A 24,239-nucleotide genomic window follows, 5' to 3' on the forward strand; every position below is an offset into this window, starting at 1 on the left:
GACCAAGCTCATATTATGACAGTGACCACATTCATATTATGACAGTGACCAAGCTCCAATTATGACAGTGACCAAGTTCATATTATGACAGTGACCACGTTCATATTATGACAGTGACCAAGTTCATATTATGACAGTGACCAAGCTCATATTATGACAGTGACCACATTCATATTATGACAGTGACCAAGCTCATATTATGACAGTGACCAAGTTCATATTATGACAGTGACCACGTTCATATCATGACAGTGACCACGTTCATATTATGACAGTGACCAAATTCATATTATGACAGTGACCACGTTCATATCATGACAGTGACCAAATTCATATTATGACAGTAACCAAGTTCATATTATGACAGTGACCAAGTTCATATTATGACAGTGATCAAGTTCATATTATGACAGTGACCAAGCTCATATTATGACAGTGATCAAGTTCATATTATGACAGTGACCAAGCTCATATTATGACAGTGACCAAGTTCATATTATGACAGTGACCAAGCTCATATTATGACAGTGACCAAGTTCATATTATGACAGTGACCAAGCTCATATTATGACAGTGATCAAGTTCATATTATGACAGTGACCAAGTTCATATTATGAAAGTGATCAAGTTCATATTATGACAGTGACCAAATTCATATTATGACAGTGACCACATTCATATTATGACAGTGACCACGTCCATATTATGACAGTGACCAAGTTTATATTATGACAGTGACCAAGTTTATATTATGACAGTGACCAAGCTCATATCATGACAGTGACCAAGTTTATATTATGACAGTGACCAAGTTTATATTATGACAGTGACCAAGTTCATATTATGACAGTGACCAAGCTCATATTATGACAGTGACCACATTCATATTATGACAGTGACCAAGCTCATATTATGACAGTGACCAAGTTCATATTATGACAGTGACCACGTTCATATTATGACAGTGACCAAGTTTATATTATGACAGTGACCAAGTTTATATTATGACAGTGACCAAGCTCATATCATGACAGTGACCACGTCCATATTATGACAGTGACCAAGTTCATATTATGACAGTGACCAAGCTCATATTATGACAGTGACCAAGTTCATATTATGACAGTGACCAAGTTCATATTATGACAGTGACCAAGCTCATATTATGACAGTGACCACATTCATATTATGACAGTGACCAAATTCATATTATGACAGTGACCAAGTTCATATTATGACAGTGACCAAGTTCATATTATGACAGTGACCAAGTTCATATTATGACAGTGACCAAGTTCATATTATGACAGTGACCAAGCTTTTTATGACAGTGACCACATTCATGACAGTGACCAAGCTCATATTATGACAGTGACCAAGTTCATATTATGACAGTGACCACGTTCATATTATGACAGTGACCAAGTTCATATTATGACAGTGACCAAGCTCATATTATGACAGTGACCACATTCATATTATGACAGTGACCAAGCTCATATTATGACAGTGACCAAGCTCATATTATGACAGTGACCAAGTTTATATTATGACAGTGATTATGACAAGACCAAGTCATATTATGACAGTGACCAAGTTCATATTATGACAGTGACCAAGTTTATATTATGACAGTGACCAAGTTTATATTATGACAGTGACAAAGCTCATATTATGACAGTGACCAAGTTCATATTATGACAGTGACCAAGCTCATATTATGACAGTGACCACGTTCATATCATGACAGTGACCAAGTTTATATTATGACAGTGACCAAGCTCATATCATGACAGTGACCAAGTTTATATTATGACAGTGACCAAGTTTATATTATGACAGTGACCAAGTTTATATTATGACAGTGACAAAGCTCATATTATGACAGTGACCAAGTTCATATTATGACAGTGACCAAATTCATATTATGACAGTGACCAAGTTCATATTATGACAGTGACCAAATTCATATTATGACAGTGACCAAGTTCATATTATGACAGTGACCACGTTCATATCATGACAGTGACCAAGTTTATATTATGACAGTGAGCAAGTTTATATTATGACAGTGACCAAGCTCATATCATGACAGTGACCAAGTTTATATTATGACAGTGACCAAGTTCATATTATGACAGTGATCAAGTTCATATTATGACAGTGACCAAGCTCATATTATGACAGTGACCACATTCATATTATGACAGTGACCAAGTTCATATTATATTATGACAGTGACCACGTCCATATTATGACAGTGACCAAGTTCATATTATGACAGTGACCACGTTCATATCATGACAGTGACCAAGTTTATATTATGACAGTGTCCAAGTTTATATTATGACAGTGACCAAGTTCATATCATGACAGTGACCACGTCCATATTATGACAGTGACCAAGTTCATATTATGACAGTGACCAAGCTCATATTATGACAGTGACCAAGCTCATATTATGACAGTGACCAAGTTCATATTATGAAAGTGATCAAGTTCATATTATGACAGTGACCAAGCTCATATTATGACAGTGACCACATTCATATTATGACAGTGACCAAATTCATATTATGACAGTGACCAAGTTCATATTATGACAGTGACCAAGCTCATATTATGACAGTGACCAAGTTCATATTATGACAGTGACCAAGCTCATATTATGACAGTGACCACATTCATATTATGACAGTGACCAAGCTCCAATTATGACAGTGACCAAGTTCATATTATGACAGTGACCACGTTCATATTATGACAGTGACCAAGTTCATATTATGACAGTGACCAAGCTCATATTATGACAGTGACCACATTCATATTATGACAGTGACCAAGCTCCAATTATGACAGTGACCAAGTTCATATTATGACAGTGACCACGTTCATATCATGACAGTGACCACGTTCATATTATGACAGTGACCAAATTCATATTATGACAGTGACCACGTTCATATCATGACAGTGACCAAATTCATATTATGACAGTAACCAAGTTCATATTATGACAGTGACCAAGTTCATATTATGACAGTGATCAAGTTCATATTATGACAGTGATCAAGTTCATATTATGACAGTGATCAAGTTCATATTATGACAGTGACCAAGCTCATATTATGACAGTGATCAAGTTCATATTATGACAGTGACCAAGCTCATATTATGACAGTGATCAAGTTCATATTATGACAGTGACCAAGCTCATATTATGACAGTGATCAAGTTCATATTATGACAGTGACCAAGTTCATATTATGAAAGTGATCAAGTTCATATTATGACAGTGACCAAATTCATATTATGACAGTGACCACATTCATATTATGACAGTGACCACGTCCATATTATGACAGTGACCAAGCTCATATTATGACAGTGACCACATTCATATTATGACAGTGACCAAGCTCCAATTATGACAGTGACCAAGTTCATATTATGACAGTGACCACGTTCATATTATGACAGTGACCAAGTTCATATTATGACAGTGACCAAGCTCATATTATGACAGTGACCACATTCATATTATGACAGTGACCAAGCTCCAATTATGACAGTGACCAAGTTCATATTATGACAGTGACCACGTTCATATCATGACAGTGACCAAGTTTATATTATGACAGTGACCAAGTTTATATTATGACAGTGACCAAGCTCATATCATGACAGTGACCACGTCCATATTATGACAGTGACCAAGTTCATATTATGACAGTGACCAAGCTCATATTATGACAGTGACCAAGCTCATATTATGACAGTGACCAAGTTCATATTATGAAAGTGATCAAGTTCATATTATGACAGTGACCAAGCTCATATTATGACAGTGACCACATTCATATTATGACAGTGACCAAGTTCATATTATGACAGTGACCAAGTTCATATTATGACAGTGACCAAGTTCATATTATGACAGTGACCAAGTTCATATTATGACAGTGACCAAGCTTGACCAAGCTCATATTATGACAGTGACCAAGCTCAATTATGACAGTGACCAAGCTCCAATTATGACAGTGACCAAGTTCATATTATGACAGTGACCAAGTTCATATTATGACAGTGACCAAGTTCATATTATGACAGTGACCAAGCTCATATTATGACAGTGACCACATTCATATTATGACAGTGACCAAGCTCATATTATGACAGTGACCAAGCTCCAATTATGACAGTGACCAAGTTCATATTATGACAGTGACCAAGCTCATATTATGACAGTGACCAAGTTCATATTATGACAGTGACCAAGCTCATATTATGACAGTGACCAAGCTCCAATTATGACAGTGACCAAGTTCATATTATGACAGTGACCAAGTTCATATTATGACAGTGACCACGTTCATATCATGACAGTGACCAAGTTTATATTATGACAGTGACCAAGCTCATATCATGACAGTGACCAAGTTTATATTATGACAGTGACCAAGTTTATATTATGACAGTGACAAAGCTCATATTATGACAGTGACCAAGTTCATATTATGACAGTGACCAAGCTCATATTATGACAGTGACCACGTTCATATCATGACAGTGACCAAGTTTATATTATGACAGTGACCAAGCTCATATCATGACAGTGACCAAGTTTATATTATGACAGTGACCAAGTTTATATTATGACAGTGACCAAGTTTATATTATGACAGTGACAAAGCTCATATTATGACAGTGACCAAGTTCATATTATGACAGTGACCAAATTCATATTATGACAGTGACCAAGTTCATATTATGACAGTGACCAAATTCATATTATGACAGTGACCAAGTTCATATTATGACAGTGACCACGTTCATATCATGACAGTGACCAAGTTTATATTATGACAGTGAGCAAGTTTATATTATGACAGTGACCAAGCTCATATCATGACAGTGACCAAGTTTATATTATGACAGTGACCAAGTTCATATTATGACAGTGATCAAGTTCATATTATGACAGTGACCAAGCTCATATTATGACAGTGACCACATTCATATTATGACAGTGACCAAGTTCATATTATATTATGACAGTGACCAAGTCCATATTATGACAGTGACCAAGTTCATATTATGACAGTGACCAAGTTCATATCATGACAGTGACCAAGTTTATATTATGACAGTGTCCAAGTTTATATTATGACAGTGACCAAGTTCATATCATGACAGTGACCACGTCCATATTATGACAGTGACCAAGTTCATATTATGACAGTGACCAAGCTCATATTATGACAGTGACCAATTCATATTATGACAGTGACCAAATTCATATTATGACAGTGACCAAGTTCATATTATGACAGTGACCAAGTTCATATTATGACAGTGACCAAGTTCATATTATGACAGTGACCAAGTTCATATTATGACAGTGACCAAGCTCATTTTATGACAGTGACCAAGTTCATATTATGACAGTGACCAAGCTCATATTATGACAGTGACCAAGTTCATATTATGACAGTGACCAAGTTCATATTATGACAGTGACCAAGTTCATATTATGACAGTGACCAAGCTCATATATTATGACAGTGACCACATTCATATTATGACAGTGACCAAGCTCATATTATGACAGTGACCAAGACTGACCAAGTTCATATGACAGTGACCAAGTTCATATTATGACAGTGACCAAGCTCATATTATGACAGTGACCAAGTTCATATTATGACAGTGACCAAGCTCATATTATGACAGTGACCAAGCTCCAATTATGACAGTGACCAAGTTCATATTATGACAGTGACCAAGTTCATATTATGACAGTGACCACGTTCATATCATGACAGTGACCAAGTTTATATTATGACAGTGACCAAGCTCATATCATGACAGTGACCAAGTTTATATTATGACAGTGACCAAGTTTATATTATGACAGTGACCAAGCTCATATTATGACAGTGACCAAGTTCATATTATGACAGTGACCAAGCTCATATTATGACAGTGACCACATTCATATTATGACAGTGACCAAGCTCATATTATGACAGTGACCAAGCTCCAATTATGACAGTGACCAAGTTCATATTATGACAGTGACCAAGCTCATATTATGACAGTGACCAAGTTCATATTATGACAGTGACCAAGTTCATATTATGACAGTGACCAAGTTTATATTATGACAGTGACCAAGTTCATATTATGACAGTGACCAAGTTCATATTATGACAGTGACCAAGCTCATATTATGACAGTGACCACGTTCATATCATGACAGTGACCAAGTTTATATTATGACAGTGACCAAGCTCATATCATGACAGTGACCAAGTTTATATTATGACAGTGACCAAGTTTATATTATGACAGTGACCAAGTTTATATTATGACAGTGACAAAGCTCATATTATGACAGTGACCAAGTTCATATTATGACAGTGACCAAATTCATATTATGACAGTGACCAAGTTCATATTATGACAGTGACCAAATTCATATTATGACAGTGACCAAGTTCATATTATGACAGTGACCAAATTCATATTATGACAGTGACCAAGTTCATATTATGACAGTGACCACGTTCATATTATGACAGTGACCAAGTTTATATTATGACAGTGACCAAGTTTATATTATGACAGTGACCAAGCTCATATCATGACAGTGACCAAGTTTATATTATGACAGTGACCAAGTTTATATTATGACAGTGACCAAGTTTATATTATGACAGTGACCAAGTTCATATTATGACAGTGACCAAGTTCATATTATGACAGTGACCAAGTTCATATCATGACAGTGACCAAGTTTATATTATGACAGTGACCAAGCTCATATCATGACAGTGACCAAGTTCATATTATGACAGTGACCAAGTTCATATTATGACAGTGACCAAGTTCATATTATGACAGTGACCAAGCTCATATTATGACAGTGACCAAGCTCCAATTATGACAGTGACCAAGTTCATATTATGACAGTGACCAAGCTCATATTATGACAGTGACCAAGTTCATATTATGACAGTGACCAAGCTCATATTATGACAGTGACCAAGCTCCAATTATGACAGTGACCAAGTTCATATTATGACAGTGACCAAGTTCATATTATGACAGTGACCACGTTCATATCATGACAGTGACCAAGTTTATATTATGACAGTGACCAAGCTCATATCATGACAGTGACCAAGTTTATATTATGACAGTGACCAAGTTTATATTATGACAGTGACAAAGCTCATATTATGACAGTGACCAAGTTCATATTATGACAGTGACCAAGCTCATATTATGACAGTGACCACGTTCATATCATGACAGTGACCAAGTTTATATTATGACAGTGACCAAGCTCATATCATGACAGTGACCAAGTTTATATTATGACAGTGACCAAGTTTATATTATGACAGTGACCAAGTTTATATTATGACAGTGACAAAGCTCATATTATGACAGTGACCAAGTTCATATTATGACAGTGACCAAATTCATATTATGACAGTGACCAAGTTCATATTATGACAGTGACCAAATTCATATTATGACAGTGACCAAGTTCATATTATGACAGTGACCACGTTCATATCATGACAGTGACCAAGTTTATATGGTCCTTCTGTAGCTCAGTTGGTAGAGCATGCGCTTGTAACGCCAGGGTAGTGGGTTCAATCCCGGGACCACCCATACGTAGAATGATGCACACATGACTGTAAGTCATTTGATAAAAGCGTGACCAAGTGCTAAATGGCATATATTATTATTATTATTATATTATGACAGTGAGCAAGTTTATATTATGACAGTGACCAAGCTCATATCATGACAGTGACCAAGTTTATATTATGACAGTGACCAAGTTCATATTATGACAGTGATCAAGTTCATATTATGACAGTGACCAAGCTCATATTATGACAGTGACCACATTCATATTATGACAGTGACCAAGTTCATATTATATTATGACAGTGACCACGTCCATATTATGACAGTGACCAAGTTCATATTATGACAGTGACCAAGTTCATATCATGACAGTGACCAAGTTTATATTATGACAGTGACCAAGTTTATATTATGACAGTGACCAAGTTCATATTATGACAGTGACCAAGCTCATATTATGACAGTGACCACGTTCATATTATGACAGTGACCAAGTTCATATTATGACAGTGACCAAGTTTATATTATGACAGTGACCAAGCTCATATCATGACAGTGACCAAGTTCATATTATGACAGTGACCAAGCTCATATCATGACAGTGACCAAGTTTATATTATGACAGTGACCAAGTTTATATTATGACAGTGACCAAGTTTATATTATGACAGTGACAAAGCTCATATTATGACAGTGACCAAGTTCATATTATGACAGTGACCAAATTCATATTATGACAGTGACCAAGTTCATATTATGACAGTGACCAAATTCATATTATGACAGTGACCAAGTTCATATTATGACAGTGACCACGTTCATATCATGACAGTGACCAAGTTTATATTATGACAGTGACCAAGTTTATATTATGACAGTGACCAAGCTCATATCATGACAGTGACCAAGTTTATATTATGACAGTGACCAAGTTTATATTATGACAGTGACCAAGTTTATATTATGACAGTGACCAAGCTCATATTATGACAGTGATCAAGTTCATATTATGACAGTGACCAAGTTCATATTATGACGGTGACCAAGTTCATATTATGACAGTGACCAAGCTCATATTATGACAGTGACCAAGTTCATATTATGACAGTGACCAAGTTCATATTATGACAGTGACCAAATTCATATTATGACAGTGATCAAGTTCATATTATGCCAAACCAATATTTGTGTGTTCTACTGATACTTCTTGAGAACTATTTTTCTCATTCCAGATTCTTACAGGCCTACATATAGATTATTACAGTGGATCTTGTCTTCACTAAAATACATCACGAAATGTATAGCTCAGTCTGTGATGTGAGTTAAAACATTAGGAAAATATAAAGTATGTATATATGATCGGACATGTTTGATGATCAAGGTCTCCTGCATTAAGAATGTGTCTCCTCTGTTTGTGCTGGCTAAGGGAAACACTGGCATGCCATGACTTACTACTAGCCAACCCATCTGTTAAGTGAAAGCATTAGGAGTCTTAACAGAAGAGCTTTAGAATACTAAAGGCTACATCACGGAGCATCCATCATCTAACTACGGACGGTCTTCTACTTTACCTACTGGCATGCACATTCTATTTTTACCATAGAGAGAGAGAGACAGAGAGAGAGAGAGAGAGACATGTTGGTCCTGGGACTCTGTTCACAAACACAAACAGAGCCCCAAGACAGCAATCAATCAATCAATCAATCAAATTTTATGTATATAGCCCTTCGTACATCAGCTGATATCTCAAAGTGCTGTACAGAAACCCAGCCTAAAACCCCAAACAGCAAGCAATGCAGGTGTAGAAGCACGGTGGCTAGGAAAAACTCCCTAGAAAGGCCAAAACCTAGGAAGAAACCTAGAGAGGAACCAGGCTATGTGGGGTGGCCAGTCCTCTTCTGGCTGTGCCGGGTGGAGATTATAACAGAACATGGTCAAGATGTTCAAATGTTCATAAATGACCAGCATGGTCAAATAATAGTAAGGCAGAACAGTTGAAACTGGAGCAGCAGCATGGCCAGGTGGACTGGGGACAGCAAGGAGTCATCATGTCAGGTAGTCCTGGGGCATGGTCCTAGGGCTCAGGTCAGTTGAAACTGGAGCAGCAGCATGGCCAGGTGGACTGGGGACAGCAAGGACCCAACACAATTAGACTCAACCAAATCGTGAGAAAACAAAAAGATTATTACTTGACACAGTGGAAAGAATTTATTAAAAAACAGAGCAATCTAGAATGCTATTTGGCTCTAAACAGCGAGTACACAGTGGCAGAATCCCTGACCACTGTGACTGACCCAAACTTAAGGAAAGCTTTGACTATGTACACACTCAGTGAGCATAGCCTTGCTATTGAGAAAGGCCGCAGAAGGCAGACCTGGCTCTCAAGAGCAGACAGGCTATGTGCACACTGCCCACAAAATGAGGTGAACACTGAGCTGCACTTCCTAACCTCCTGTCCAATGTATGAGCATATTAGAGACACATATTTCCCTAAGATTACACAGATGGGTGAAATACCACAGCGTACCATCACAGCAGGAGGATTTGTGACCTGTTGCCACAAGGGCAACTAGTGAAGAACATATACCATTGTAAATACAACCCATATTTATGTTTATTTATTTTCCCTTTGGTACTTGAACTATTTGCTTATAATATGACATTTGTAATGTCATTATTTTTTTATTATTTTTTTTATATTTAAAAAAAAACGTTTAGCCCTTTTTCTCCCCAATTACGTGGTATCCAATTGGTAGTTACAGTCTTGTCTCATCGCTGCAACTCCCGTACGGACTCGAGAGAGACAAAGGTCGAGAGCCGCATCCTTCGAAACACAACCCAACCAAGCCACACTGCTTCTTGACACAATGCCTGCTTAACCCGGAAGCCAGCCACACCAATGTGTTCGGAGGAAACAACGTACACCTGGCGACCGTGTCAGCGTGCATGTACCCAGCCCGCCACAGGAGTAGCTAGAGCGCGATGGGACAAGGACATCCCTGCTTGCCAAACCCTCCCCTAACCCGGACGACGCTAGGCCAATTGTGAGCAACCCAATGGGCCTCCAAGTCGTGGCTGGCTGAGACAGAGTCTGGACTCAAACCAGGATCTCTAGTGTCACAGCTAGCAACTGTGGTGCAGTGTGTTAGACCACTGCACTACTCGGGAGGCCATGTATTTATTATTTTGAAACTTTTGTGAGTGTAATGTTTACTGTACATGTTTATTGTTTATTTAAATTTAGTTGATTATCTACTTCACTTGCTTTGGCAATGTTAACATATGTTTCCCTTGCCAATAAATCCCTTAAATTGAAATGAGAGAGTGAGAGTGAAAGAGAGAGAGAAAGAGAGAGAAAAGGGGATAGGGACATATTTAAGTAATGCAGTGTGGATGGGACTGTAAATGGGCAAGCATTCAGCTGGACACCAGTTCTGGCACAGATCCCCCTCTCCATCCCCAGGAACTGGGTTACGGTCATTGTTTCCTCATTGCCATCCTTATTGTACCATGGCCCGTGAGTAGACGTGCACTAAACGTACACGTTGGCACTGAATGTATGTTTCCAGCAAGTCATTGTGCTGGTGGAAAACAGGATGACAAAAGGAGGTGGAGAAGAAAGAGAAAAAGCCACAGTGCAGTTTGAAAGGGGAGGAGGAGAGGGTGTGAGGAGACAGGGAGGGGGGGTGGAGGGTTGTAATGTAGCTTAGGTCTAGAAGTGAGAACTCATCTGAAACAGATTAAAAATGCTGCTCTGATAAGAGTGCTGAGTGGTACAGAACTGAAGACATGCAGGCAAAGACATCACACAGAGACAGACACCCTAAAACAACAGAACTCAGACAGTCAGCTTGTAACAAGGTCGTAAGGCATGAGTATACATAATCCAAAACATCACTAAGGGAAATCCTAACGTAATTCAACTGAAAACAGTCCATCATCATCTGATGTGTTACACTAACGTGGTTGAATGCGGCGGCAGGTATCCCAGTGGTTAAGGGCCAACTAGGTGAAAAAATCTGTTGATGTGCCCCTAAGCAAGGCACTCAACCCTAATTGCTCCTGTAAGTTGCTCTGGGTAATGTAATGAACGCTATGCATATCACATCTGATAACATTCGTAATACATATGCCTTATATAATGGCATGCAGTGCATTGTTCTCCCAGAGTTAATATGACAAATGGTGGAGGTTATAGTGAAGAATAGCCCCTTGGGACTTAGTATCTGACAAAGTACCTGTGCACAGCAGGCCACTCACATGTACTTACACACGTGCTCTCTCTCCCTCTCTCTCACCCTCTCTGTCATCCTGGCAACCCCTGCCTTGGAATGTCCAGGCATTATTAGTTTTCAGTGGTGACAATTCTGTGTGAGAGTGGGTTGTTTATAACTGAATACAAAGGCTCAGAGGGAATATTGCTTTTCTTCTCCCATGATTGTATCAAGTTTTTCACACATTTTTCATGATCATTTTCACCAATAAAGCATTCAGCACATGACATGCAATTTTCCCCCACCCAAATAACTAACAAGTTCACACCACTCAACACTGAGTGAAAGATCAGAGATGGTTGGACTCATTAAGACACGGACAGCAGAGGACAGAATCAGTCATTTAAACGATCAGGATTATCAGAACAACAGTGCAGTCATCTTGGGACTGGAGGTACAGGCATAATAGTTTAGGATGACACCAATCACATCAACTGCTGTCCAAATGAAACAAAAATAGTGTACAGTTAAAAAAGAGACAATAATAACACTCAGCCATAGAGACATTTTTCTACGACAACCACCTACAGAAGTACTTGATGCACAGATTAATTGTATTGCGATTCACTGATTATACAAATTGCATTGACTGGTTAAGTACTGTAGGTAGTAGGACATTGACAATAGCACACGTGTGCAAACAGTAGGAACATTCTATATGCTCTTATCATACTATGATGGTACACAAACCTACAGTATGTATGAGAACGGTTCCGCTATCTATAGTGTGTTACAATCATTTTGACATGGGGTTGTGAGGGCAAACTAAGTTCTATAGATGCGAGTGATTGTAACAAATATATTGTTTTCTGTTGGAAAATGGTTAATTTTCTCTGGTACTGTATGTTACAATGCATAGAGAGAGGAAAGGAGGATAAACATGTCAAAAACAAACTTGATTCAGAAAAATATCAACACTGTGCTTCATCCCCAATATAATACTGACATCAATGTTTTAGAAAGTTAGTGCAGCCACATTTAGAGTGAATAGAACATAATGTAATGATGCTGTGTTCTCCTTCACACCTGATATCTTATACCATGAAAATGGTAGACGTTTGTATAATATGTGCAATCAACCTCTCTCTTAATATTTGACCGGTAGGGTCGTTACATGGGAGGGGGAAAAGTGTCTTTACGAAAGAAATGCTGGGTTGTTTAGATGACCCAACTGCTAGGTTGCAGGCATTGGTTCACTTAGTTGGGTTGTTTTCTTTAAAAAGAGCAAGGTTGAGTTGTTGTTGTTGCTGGGTTATTGATGCTGGGTTATTGAGACCCAGCGGTCAGGTCAGAAGACTGGAAGAGCGACTACAGTAGGTAGGGCCGTGGTTTCATATAGTTATTTTTGGCCACCCGTGAGAGTAAACATGATTCCGGTTTATCTGTTCTGATATCAGAAGGTTAAGGTTGTACACTGACACTTTAGTAGATTTAATGAAGCTTACAAAAGTCTAAGAGTTCCTTAAAAGCCTATGCAAAACCCAATATTGGTATACTTACCACTATGTAACAATACGTACAAAATTATGTTATTAATAATACATTAGAATATGAAATGTGTATTTTCTTTAATGAAAATTGAAATTAGCTCTGTATTTAAGATTATGAACAATAATTACATTTATTTTCACTGGTGGCGAAAAATAACTATATGAAACCACGGCCCTACCTACTGTAGTCGCTCTTCCAGTCTTCTGACCTGACCACTGGGTCTCAATAACCCAGCATCAATAACCCAGCAACAACAACAACTCAACCTTGCTCTTCTTATCTGAAACCCACACACCTAATAAGTCACACCTCCTGAAAATAACCTATGGATTACATATTAAAAGAGCTGTTCAACCCAGCATGAAAATGAATATGGTTAAATGAACCCATGTTTGGGTAAACACAAGCTAGGTTATTGCTAGGTTATTCACACAACCTAACTGGATGGGTCAAAATAACCCAGCGTGTGTCCTGTCCAACATTTACCCAGCACTTCATAACCAAATAACCCAAATTGGGTTGATTTTAACCCAGCATTTTTTTAGAGGGAAGTGGTGTAATATATCCACCTCATAGAAATGTCACATCGTCCTGCGACTGCACCCATCGCCAGTGGGCATCATACCCCAGGTGCATCTTGCCGTTCATCTTGTAGGCATCTACGTCTATCTTGCCATTCTTATAGGGTTTGGGTTTGGGGCTCTGGCTTTTCCCCAGCTTTTCAGCCAGGCAGACCCGGGCTGAATCAGTAGGTCCTCGTGCTTGCCTGACTGCTTTATCCAGGGCGCTGTTGCTCTTACTGGGCTGCTGGGTTTGGCCGGGGTCCTTGGTATCCTTGGTGATGGTGGTTCCTTTCACTGCCTCTGTGGCCTTAATCCAAATGGAAGACTCCTTATTTGGGATGTCTGGCTTGACTTGGGGAGAGCCAGGATCAACAACTACCTTGCCCCCTGTGCCTTGTCGTACCCCAGATCCAGCCCCAACCCCTGCCATAGCCACTGACCCTTCTCCAGCAACTCTCCCAGCCCCTCTCCCAGTCCCTGCCCCAGCCCCTGTCCCTGCCCCGGTCCGAGTGGGCGTCACAGTCCCCAGTGGAGTAGTACACAGCACAGACTCAGAACTAGAAGGGCCGTACTCGTCCATGTCATCAGCAAGGGTGTCCAGATAACTGCCTATAGAGATGTTATCCAGCTTGTCGTTGAGGGGGTCCTGCAGGCTGCTCCAGCTGCCCCTCCAGGTGTCTCCTCCAGGGCCCTCTCCCAGGCTGTACTGGCTGCTGGTCAGACTGCTGCAGCGGCTGGTCAGGGTGCCGCGCTCCTCCAGGAGCCACTTACATGCCTCGATCCCCTCGTGCACCGCCACCAGCTGCTGCAGGATCTTCACATCCATCGAGCGCAGGTGGGCCTATGGAAAAGAATAATACTTTATTGATACAGGAGAGGGGAGAGAAGAGATGGTGGGAGGAAAGCATCTAAGTCAGGAGAGAAGAGATGGTGGGAGGAAAGCATCTGAGTCAGGAGAGAATGGTGGGAGATGGTGGTCAGGAGAAGAGATGAAAAGCATCTGAGTCAGGAGAGCATCTGAGTCAGGAGAGAAGAGATGGTGGGAGGAAAGCATCTGAGTCAGGAGAGAGAGAGAGATGGTGGGAGGAGAAGCATCTGAGTCAGGAGAGAAGAGATGGTGGGAGGAAAGCATCTGAGTCAGGAGAGAAGAGATGGTGGGAGGAAAGCATCTGAGTCAGGAGAGAAGAGATGGTGGGAGGAGATGGTGGGAGCATCTGAGTCAGGAGAGAGAGAGATGGTGGAGGAAAGCATCTGAGTCAGGAGAGAAGAGATGGTGGGAGGAAAGCATCTGAAGGAGAGAAGAGATGGTGGGAGGAAAGCATCTGAGTCAGGAGAGAAGAGATGGTGGGAGGAAAGCATCTGAGTCAGGAGAGAAGAGATGGTGGGAGGAAAGCATCTGAGTCAGGAGAGAAGAGATGGTGGGAGGAAAGCATCTGAGTCAGGAGAGAAGAGATGGTGGGAGGAAAGCATCTGAGTCAGGAGAGAAGAGATGGTGGGAGGAAAGCATCTGAGTCAGGAGAGAAGAGATGGTGGGAGGAAAGCATCTGAGTCAGGAGAGAAGAGATGGTGGGAGGAAAGCATCTGAGTCAGGAGAGAAGAGATGGTCAGGGAGGATGGTGGAAAAGCATCTGAGTCAGGAGAGAAGAGATGGTGGGAGAAAGCATCTGAGTCAGGAGAGAAGAGATGGTGGGAGGAAAGCATCTGAGTCAGGAGAGAAGAGATGGTGGGAGGAAAGCATCTGAGTCAGGAGAGAAGAGATGGTGGGAGGAAAGCATCAGGAGAGAAGAGATGGTGGGAGGAAAGCATCTGATGGTGGTGGGAGGAAAGCATCTGAAGCATCTGAGTCAGGAGAGAAGAGATGGTGGGAGGAAAGCACAGGAGAGAGGAGAGAAGAGATGGGGGAGGAAAGCAAAGGACTCAGAAGAGAAGAGATGGTGGGAAGAAAGCAACGGACACAGGAGAGAGGAGAGAAGAGATGGTAGGAGGCAAGCAACTGACTCAGGAGAGAAGAGATGGTGGGAGGAAAGCATCTGAGTCAGGAGAGAAGAGATGGTAGGAGGCAAGCAACTGACTCAGGAGAGAGGAGAGAAGAGATGGTGGGAAGAAAGCAACGGACACAGGAGAGAGGAGAGAAGAGATGGGAGGAAAGCAAAGGACTCAGAAGAGAAGAGATGGTGGGAAGAAAGCAACGGACACAGGAGAGAGGAGAGAAGAGATGGTAGGAAAGCAAAGGACTCAGAAGAGAAGAGATGGTGGGAAGAAAGCAACGGACACAGGAGAGAGGAGAGAAGAGATGGTGGGAAGAAAGCAACTGACTCAGGAGAGAGGAGAGAAGAGATGGGAGGAAAGCAAAGGACTCAGAAGAGAAGAGATGGTGGGAGGAAAGCAACAGACACAGGAGAGAGGTAAGCAACTGACTCGGAAGAGAGGAGAGATGGTGGGAGGAAAGCAACTGATTCAGGAGAGAGGAGAGAATAGACGGTGGGAGGAAAGCAACGGACTCAGGAGAGAGGAGATGGTGGGAGGAAAGCAACGGACTCAGGAGAGAAGAGATGGTGGGAGGAAAGCAACGGACTCAGGAGAGAGAGAGATGGTGGGAGGAAAGCAACGGACTCAGGAGAGAGGAGATGGTGGGAGGAAAGCAACGGACTCAGGAGAGAAGAGATGGTGGGAGGAAAGAAACGGACTCAGGAGAGAGATGGTGGGAGGAAAGCAACGGACTCAGGAGAGAAGATGGTGGGGAGGAAAGCAACGGACTCAGGAGAGAGGAGATGGTGGGAGGAAAGAAACTGACTCAGGAGAGAGGAGATGGTGGGAGGAAAGCAACGGACTCAGGAGAGAGGAGATGGGGGAGGAAAGCAACGGACTCAGGAGAGAGGAGATGGGGGAGGAAAGAAACTGACTCAGGAGAGAGGAGATGGTGGGAGGAAAGCAACGGACTCAGGAGAGAGGAGATGGTGGGAGGAAAGCAACGGACTCAGGAGAGAGGAGATGGGGGAGGAAAGAAACTGACACGGGAGAGAGGAGATGGGGGAGGAAAGCAACGGACTCAGGAGAGAGGAGATGGTGGGAGGAAAGCAACGGACTCAGGAGAGAGGAGAGAATAGACGGTGGGAGGAAAGAAACTGACTCAGGAGAGAGGAGATGGGGAGGAAAGAAACTGACTCTGGAGAGAGGAGATGGTGGGAGGAAAGCAACGGACTCGGGAGAGAGGAGATGGGGGAGGAAAGCAATGGATTTGGGAGAGAAGAGATGGTAGGAGGAAAGCAACGGACTCAGGAGAGAGGAGATGGGGGAGGAAAGAAACTGACTCAGGAGAGAGGAGATGGTGGGAGGAAAGCAACGGACTCAGGAGAGAGGAGATGGTGGGAGGAAAGCAACGGACTCAGGAGAGAGGAGATGGTGGGAGGAAAGCAACTGACTCAGGAGAGAGGAGATGGGGGAGGAAAGAAACTGACTCAGGAGAGAAGAGATGGTAGGAGGAAAGAAACTGACTCAGGAGAGAAGAGGGAGCTGTGAGAGCGGTGGGAAAGAGAAAGAAGATAGGGAGATGGAGCATGGAGGATGGAGGGGTAAGAGGAAGATAGGAGAAGATAGGAGAGGAGCAAGGTGAGAGAAGGAGGTGAGAGAATAGAGGAGGAATAAGAGGAAGGAGAAGTAAGGTAATGGTAAGGGAAGATATGTGGGTGAGAGAAGATGGGAGGTGGAACAGATGAAGCCGGGAGAGTAGATATCGTTTTAAAATAATAATGAATGTGCAACACAATACGTGGGAAAAAATAAGAAAATATAGTAGCAGGGTGGTGGGAGATGAATGTAGTAGCAGGGTGGTGGGAGATGAATGTAGTAGCAGGGTGGTGGGAGATGAATGTAGTAGCAGGGTGGTGGGAGATGAATGTAGTAGCAGGGTGGTGGGAGATGAATGTAGTAGCAGGGTGGTGGGAGATGAATGTAGTAGCAGGGTGGTGGGAGATGAATGTAGTAGCAGGGTGGTGGGAGATGAATGTAGTAGCAGGGTGGTGGGAGATGAATGTAGTAGCAGGGTGGTGGGAGATGAATGTTGTAGCAGGGTGGTGGGAGATGAATGTTGTAGCAGGGTGGAGGGAGATGAATGTTGTAGCAGGGTGGAGGGAGATGAATGTTGTAGCAGGGTGGAGGGAGATGAATGTAGTAGCAGGGTGGAGGGAGATGAATGTTGTAGCAGGGTGGAGGGAGATGAATGTTGTAGCAGGGTGGTGGGAGATGAATGTTGTAGCAGGGTGGAGGGAGATGAATGTAGTAGCAGGGTGGTGGGAGATGAATGTAGTAGCAGGGTGGAGGGAGATGAATGTTGTAGCAGGGTGGAGGGAGATGAATGTTGTAGCAGGGTGGAGGGAGATGAATGTAGTAGCAGGGTGGTGGGAGATGAATGTAGTAGCAGGGTGGAGGGAGATGAATGTTGTAGCAGGGTGGAGGGAGATGAATGTTGTAGCAGGGTGGAGGGAGATGAATGTAGTAGCAGGGTGGAGGGAGATGAATGTAGTAGCAGGGTGGTGGGAGATGAATGTAGTAGCAGGGTGGAGGGAGATGAATGTTGTAGCAGGGTGGAGGGAGATGAATGTTGTAGCAGGGTGGAGGGAGATGAATGTTGTAGCAGGGTGGTGGGAGATGAATGTTGTAGCAGGGTGGTGGGAGATGAATGTTGTAGCAGGGTGGAGGGAGATGAATGTTGTAGCAGGGTGGAGGGAGATGAATGTTGTAGCAGGGTGGAGGGAGATGAATGTTGTAGCAGGGTGGAGGGAGATGAATGTTGTAGCAGGGTGGTGGGAGATGAATGTTGTAGCAGGGTGGAGGGAGATGAATGTAGTAGCAGGGTGGTGGGAGATGAATGTAGTAGCAGGGTGGAGATGAATGTAGTAGAGGGTGGAGGGAGATGAATGTAGTAGCAGGGTGGTGGGAGATGAATGTAGTAGCAGGGTGGAGGGAGATGAATGTTAGCAGGGTGGAGGGAGATGAATGTGGTAGCAGGGTGGAGGGAGATGAATGTAGTAGCAGGGTGGAGGGAGATGAATGTAGTAGCAGGGTGGTGGGAGATGAATGTTGTAGAGGGTGGAGGGAGATGAATGTAGTAGCAGGGTGGTGGGGGATGAATGTAGTAGATGAATGTAGTAGCAGGGTGGAGGGAGATGAATGTTGTAGCAGGGTGGAGGGAGATGAATGTTGTAGCAGGGTGGTGGGAGATGAATGTTGCAGCAGGGTGGAGGGAGATGAATGTAGTAGCAGGGTGGTGGGAGATGAATGTTGTAGCAGGGTGGAGGGAGATGAATGTTGTAGCAGGGTGGAGGGAGATGAATGTTGTAGCAGGGTGGAGGGAGATGAATGTTGTAGCAGGGTGGAGGGAGATGAATGTTGTAGCAGGGTGGAGGGAGATGAATGTAGTAGCAGGGTGGAGGGAGATGAATGTAGTAGCAGGGTGGAGGGAGATGAATGTAGTAGCAGGGTGGTGGGAGATGAATGTAGTAGCAGGGTGGAGGGAGATGAATGTTGTCGCAGGGTGGAGGGAGATGAATGTAGTAGCAGGGTGGAGGGAGATGAATGTAGTAGCAGGGTGGTGGGAGATGAATGTAGTAGCAGGGTGGTGGGAGATGAATGTAGTAGCAGGGTGGAGGGAGATGAATGTTGTAGCAGGGTGGAGGGAGATGAATGTTGTAGCAGGGTGGAGGGAGATGAATGTTGTAGCAGGGTGGTGGGAGATGAATGTTGTAGGGAGATGAATGTTGTAGCAGGGTGGAGGGAGATGAATGTTGTAGCAGGGTGGAGGGAGATGAATGTTGGCAGGGTGGAGGGAGATGAATGTTGTAGCAGGGTGGAGGGAGATGAATGTTGTAGCAGGGTGGAGGGAGATGAATGTGTAGCAGGGTGGAGGGATGAATGTTGTAGCAGGGTGGGGAGATGAATGTTGTAGCAGGGTGGAGGGAGATGAATGTTGTAGCAGGGTGGAGGGAGATGAATGTTGTAGCAGGGTGGAGGGAGATGAATGGAGGGAGATTGTAGTAGCAGGGTGGAGGGAGATGAATGTAGTAGCAGGGTGGAGGGAGATGAATGTTGTAGGGAGGGTGGAGGGAGATGAATGTTGTAGCAGGGTGGAGGGAGATGAATGTTGTGGTGGGAGATGAATGGTGGGGTGGAGGGAGATGAATGTTGTAGCAGGGTGGAGGGAGATGAATGTTGTAGCAGGGTGGAGGGAGATGAATGTTGTAGCAGGGTGGAGGGAGATGAATGTTGTAGCAGGGTGGAGGGAGATGAATGTTGTAGCAGGGTGGTGGGAGATGAATGTTGTAGCAGGGGTGGAGGGAGGTGAAAGTTGTAATTAATCAAAAATAATTTGGCACCACTGCTTTTAATGCGTGTAGGAGGGATGTTGAATAAGCCAGGGATAAATAAGAGAAAAAAACGGTGCTGCAGTGATGGAAAATACAACAGAATACATTAGCAGAGATGTGCTCCAGTCCAGTCAGGAACTAGGGCCAAGAGGTAATATATTGTAATGAGATTTATGGCTTGGCCCAACTGACTGACTGACTCACTCACTCTCTCTCGCTCTCAGTCCCAGGGTTAGCAGAGATAACTGCCAACTGGATACACCACAATCCTAGAATGCAACTCAGTCACTGTGATATGCCTATCGCACTTCCAATTGCCTAGAGTTCCAGGACAGTGGATAAAGCAGAGACACCTAAATCTTACAGATCTTTGACCTCTGACCTTTTTCAGTCTTTGTGTACCTCTCGTTGCCCCCACTGCACCACCCCTCATGACCCTGCAGGTCAAGTCATTAAAAAAGCATCCAAGTGGAACCTTTTGATTGATTTCTCTGGCCTACAACCACTTTTCTTTAAAATGTGGTTACTGCACAATGTACATGCCTGGACCTTTCTGGCTCTGTATCTCCCAGCTGGAGCAATACATAAATCATATGTATATAGATTAGTCATATATCTCTGTCAGGCTGCATCATTATAGCTCATAACTATAATCACAAAACGCTCATTTGGTAATAAACTGCAGAAGGAGCCAACATGATACATGTAATGGATAGGTATAATATAGGAAACATAGACATACTAGAGATGATCTTCCAATAATACAAATCACACTGGATATTGTTTCATCAATCTGAATGCCCTTTCAGTGAACTACTGTCAATCCAGAGAAACAAAGGAAATGGTGATGGGATAACACTGCGTTAGAGTACCCTTCTTTGGCCCTATACTATCCAATCCAAAGTGTTTGTGTCCTTGCCAACTCAGCTCCACTCCTCCCAGCCTGGGGCAGAGACCAGGAGACACAGGCCATCCGGAACAGAACAAGAGATGAGGCAGAAAGTAACAGCTTTCTTAGTCAGCAGAGCTTGTGTATAGGAGGGGGAGGAGGAAAAAGAGAAAGCGGAGGAGGAGGGAGATGGCACCCATCTCTCTCGTTCTTCCTATCTCTCCCTCTCTCAGTAAATGAGTGGAATGAGCTATAGTTGTTCTGCTGATGCCAAAGCCACGCTGACTGCCTGGCTGTATGCTCTGCTGTAGTAATGAGTTAGTCTGGCGCTGTGAGCACAAATCACCAGACAAAAGACCAAAAAACAGGAAGCGAGAGAGGGAATGCAAAGCTAAAGCCAGGCTGCAAGGTGGGAAATAACAACATATACTACATGCCTCTCTCTCTTTTAAGATCTGAATCTATGAATGTATAAGATTAATTATATTGCACACACCAAAATAACAAAGGGGAGAGGGATAGACAGCAACAGAGATTGGGAAGAGGCAGAAAAATCAATGAGAAAGATCTACAATATAACCACTGTTTGCATGTATTATGCTGTGGTAAAGTAAATGTCTAGCATCCTGGGAATTAGACATCAGGGCTGGGGTTTGGGCTGGGTTGGGGTTGTTGAGATTAGGGGGTATAGCTGGCAGAGTCTGAGTGAGAGACTAATGAGCGTAGCTGTAAATATTATTCCCATAGGTCACCACCCTGCTGATGAGGTTCAGGGCTGGCTGTGTACTAAACCTACCAGGCTGTCTGTGTACTGCTCTGCATACTGCATTCCTCTGTACAGTATGTATGTACATGCCTATTGGTGTACCGGGCATCTCATAAAATGCCATGTCTACAGGTATGTGTAACAAACGGTGTATTTATAGTATGCATTGGTTGAAGCTCAATGTTAAATCAAATAATGATGAAAATGCATAAATCAACTTGACTGGAGGCACACAACACATTCCCTGCCTCTTATCGTGAGCCGTCCGACCGTTACCAAGAACCGCATACTGGATTTTTCAACAAGGTCTTCAGCAATTGAGTTTTTAGAGTATTTTCTATGTCTACCTAGCTCAAATTCTAGACATCACATTAAAAGGAGACTATAGCGTCCATAAAGTGAGTGAGTAAGAGAAATGGTTGCAAATACCAGAGCCCATGTGTGTCTGCGAGCAGGAGTGACATAGCTATAGTCTTTAATTTTGCGCAGTTGTAGGATATACACTTAAAATGAAAATATCTAGGTCTTTTTTCCTAGATGATGGAATGATGGAACGGTGCTAACCCTGTATCCAGCACAACGATCTGAGATCGATCTATGTGTGGAAGGGTAGAGAGGGGCAGAGGTGTTTGTTTGGGAGGGGTAGGGTGAGTGAGTGTACGCATTTGTTGACAAAAATGTAGTATTCCTACTACCGCCCGTTGTTGTGGGTCACAATCCTTCGTAGAAGTCTTTATATTATTCTGCGTATTAATAGTCAATTGTGTTAACACCCACACACCAAACCTTTGATATGTACTATTTTTTACATTGTAGAATAATAGTGAAGACATCAAAACTATGAAATAACACATTAGAATCATGTAGTGACTAAAAATGAGGGAAGAGGGAAAAAAAGAATGACAAATAAACTGTTGGTTACATTACTATATGTAAGAAGAGCCTAACTGTGGAATGTGTGATAAACAAATCAAAACATATTTTACATTTTGAGATTCTATAAATTAGCCACCCTTTGCCTTGATGACATCTTTGCGCACTTTTGGCATTCTATCAACCAGCTTCATGAGGTATGGAATGCATTTCATTTAACAGGTTAGCCTTGTTAAAAGTACATTTGAAGAATTTCTTTCCTTCATAATGTATTTGAGCCAATCAATTGTGATGTGACAAGGTAGGGTTGTTATACAAGATGGCGTAGCAGGCAGACATCTTTGTCCTTCATCTTGTCGTGGCCCATGTATATATATTTTTATGTATTTTTCTTTGCATATCTTATTTTATATTTTTCTAAACCTCAACTTCAAAATACTCTCCTGCAACCCACCTCATCCAATGTGGTGTGGATCTGTTTTTTCTAAAGTATTTTTATTTACCTCGGAACCGGAATCCCCCAACAGAAGCTAGCCAGCTCACTAGCTAGTAGTCAGCTAACCACTGCTAGTGGTCATCAGCTAACCTTTAGCTCGGGAAGCTCTCGCCAGTTTGTACAACGCGAATCAAACCAGAGCATACCGGACCTATTTTCTCTACATATCCCCGGATTTCTACCACAAGCTCTGGACCTTTTCACCTGGATCACCGCAGCTAGCTAGCTGCTATCCGAGTGACTACTCCTGGCTAACGTCTGTCCCGAAGCAAGCACCAAAATGCCTGGAGCTAGCCAATGCTAGGCCCACTCTCCCGGCTAGCTGAAGAGGCCCATCAGCCACTCCTGGGCTACAATACCCGGACCCCTTCTACTGCCGGTACGGGGCACAGAACTCCGCCGATCCTTCACGACTGGACTACGACGTAATCTGCTCGAGGGGATACTCAATTGGCCCCTACATCGCGACGTCCCCTGAATGCCCTGATGCTAGCCTCGGCCCGCTAGCTGCTATCCGCGATCCGCTGGCTGTCTAGAGCATATTGGCCTGTTAGCTGAATAGATCCATCGGCCAATTTCTTGGGCCACTATACCTATTTTGCCAATTGGACTTGGACCCGTCTGCTACTCGGAACCCCACTAATCCATCACAACTGGTCTGTCAACGTCACCCCACGCGGAGGCTAAAATAGACTTTCCTCCGTCGAGACGTCCTTCTAAGGCCCTTCTGCTAGCCCCGGCCTGCTAGATGTCTGAGTCTCCAGCCAGCCCAAACACTCACTGGACCCCTATGATCACCCGGCTACGCATGCCTCTCCCTAATATCAATATGCCTTGTCCATTACTGTCCTGGTTTG

At 42.7% G+C, this 24,239-nt stretch overlaps 1 protein-coding gene across 4 annotated transcripts in view; it reads right to left on the reverse strand.

Moving 5' to 3' along the window:
• Nucleotides 1–8,706: 8,706 nt before the first annotated feature.
• Nucleotides 8,707–24,239, reverse strand: part of LOC118375444 (period circadian protein-like) — a 55,724-nt gene continuing 40,191 nt past the window's right edge. For 3 of the 4 annotated variants that reach the window (XM_052462139.1, XM_052462130.1, XM_035762010.2), the window contains one exon: nucleotides 12,271–14,837. In XM_052462139.1, the coding sequence (XP_052318099.1) occupies nucleotides 14,004–14,822 (819 nt within the window). In that variant the 5' untranslated portion in view covers nucleotides 14,823–14,837 and the 3' untranslated portion in view covers nucleotides 12,271–14,003. Of the gene's footprint in view, nucleotides 9,791–12,270; nucleotides 14,838–24,239 lie in introns of those variants that run through there. The other variant, XR_008064177.1, reaches the window with a different exon arrangement.

The sequence above is a fragment of the Oncorhynchus keta genome, chromosome 1 (assembly GCF_023373465.1).
Source record: "Oncorhynchus keta strain PuntledgeMale-10-30-2019 chromosome 1, Oket_V2, whole genome shotgun sequence".
NCBI lineage: Eukaryota > Metazoa > Chordata > Actinopteri > Salmoniformes > Salmonidae > Oncorhynchus > Oncorhynchus keta.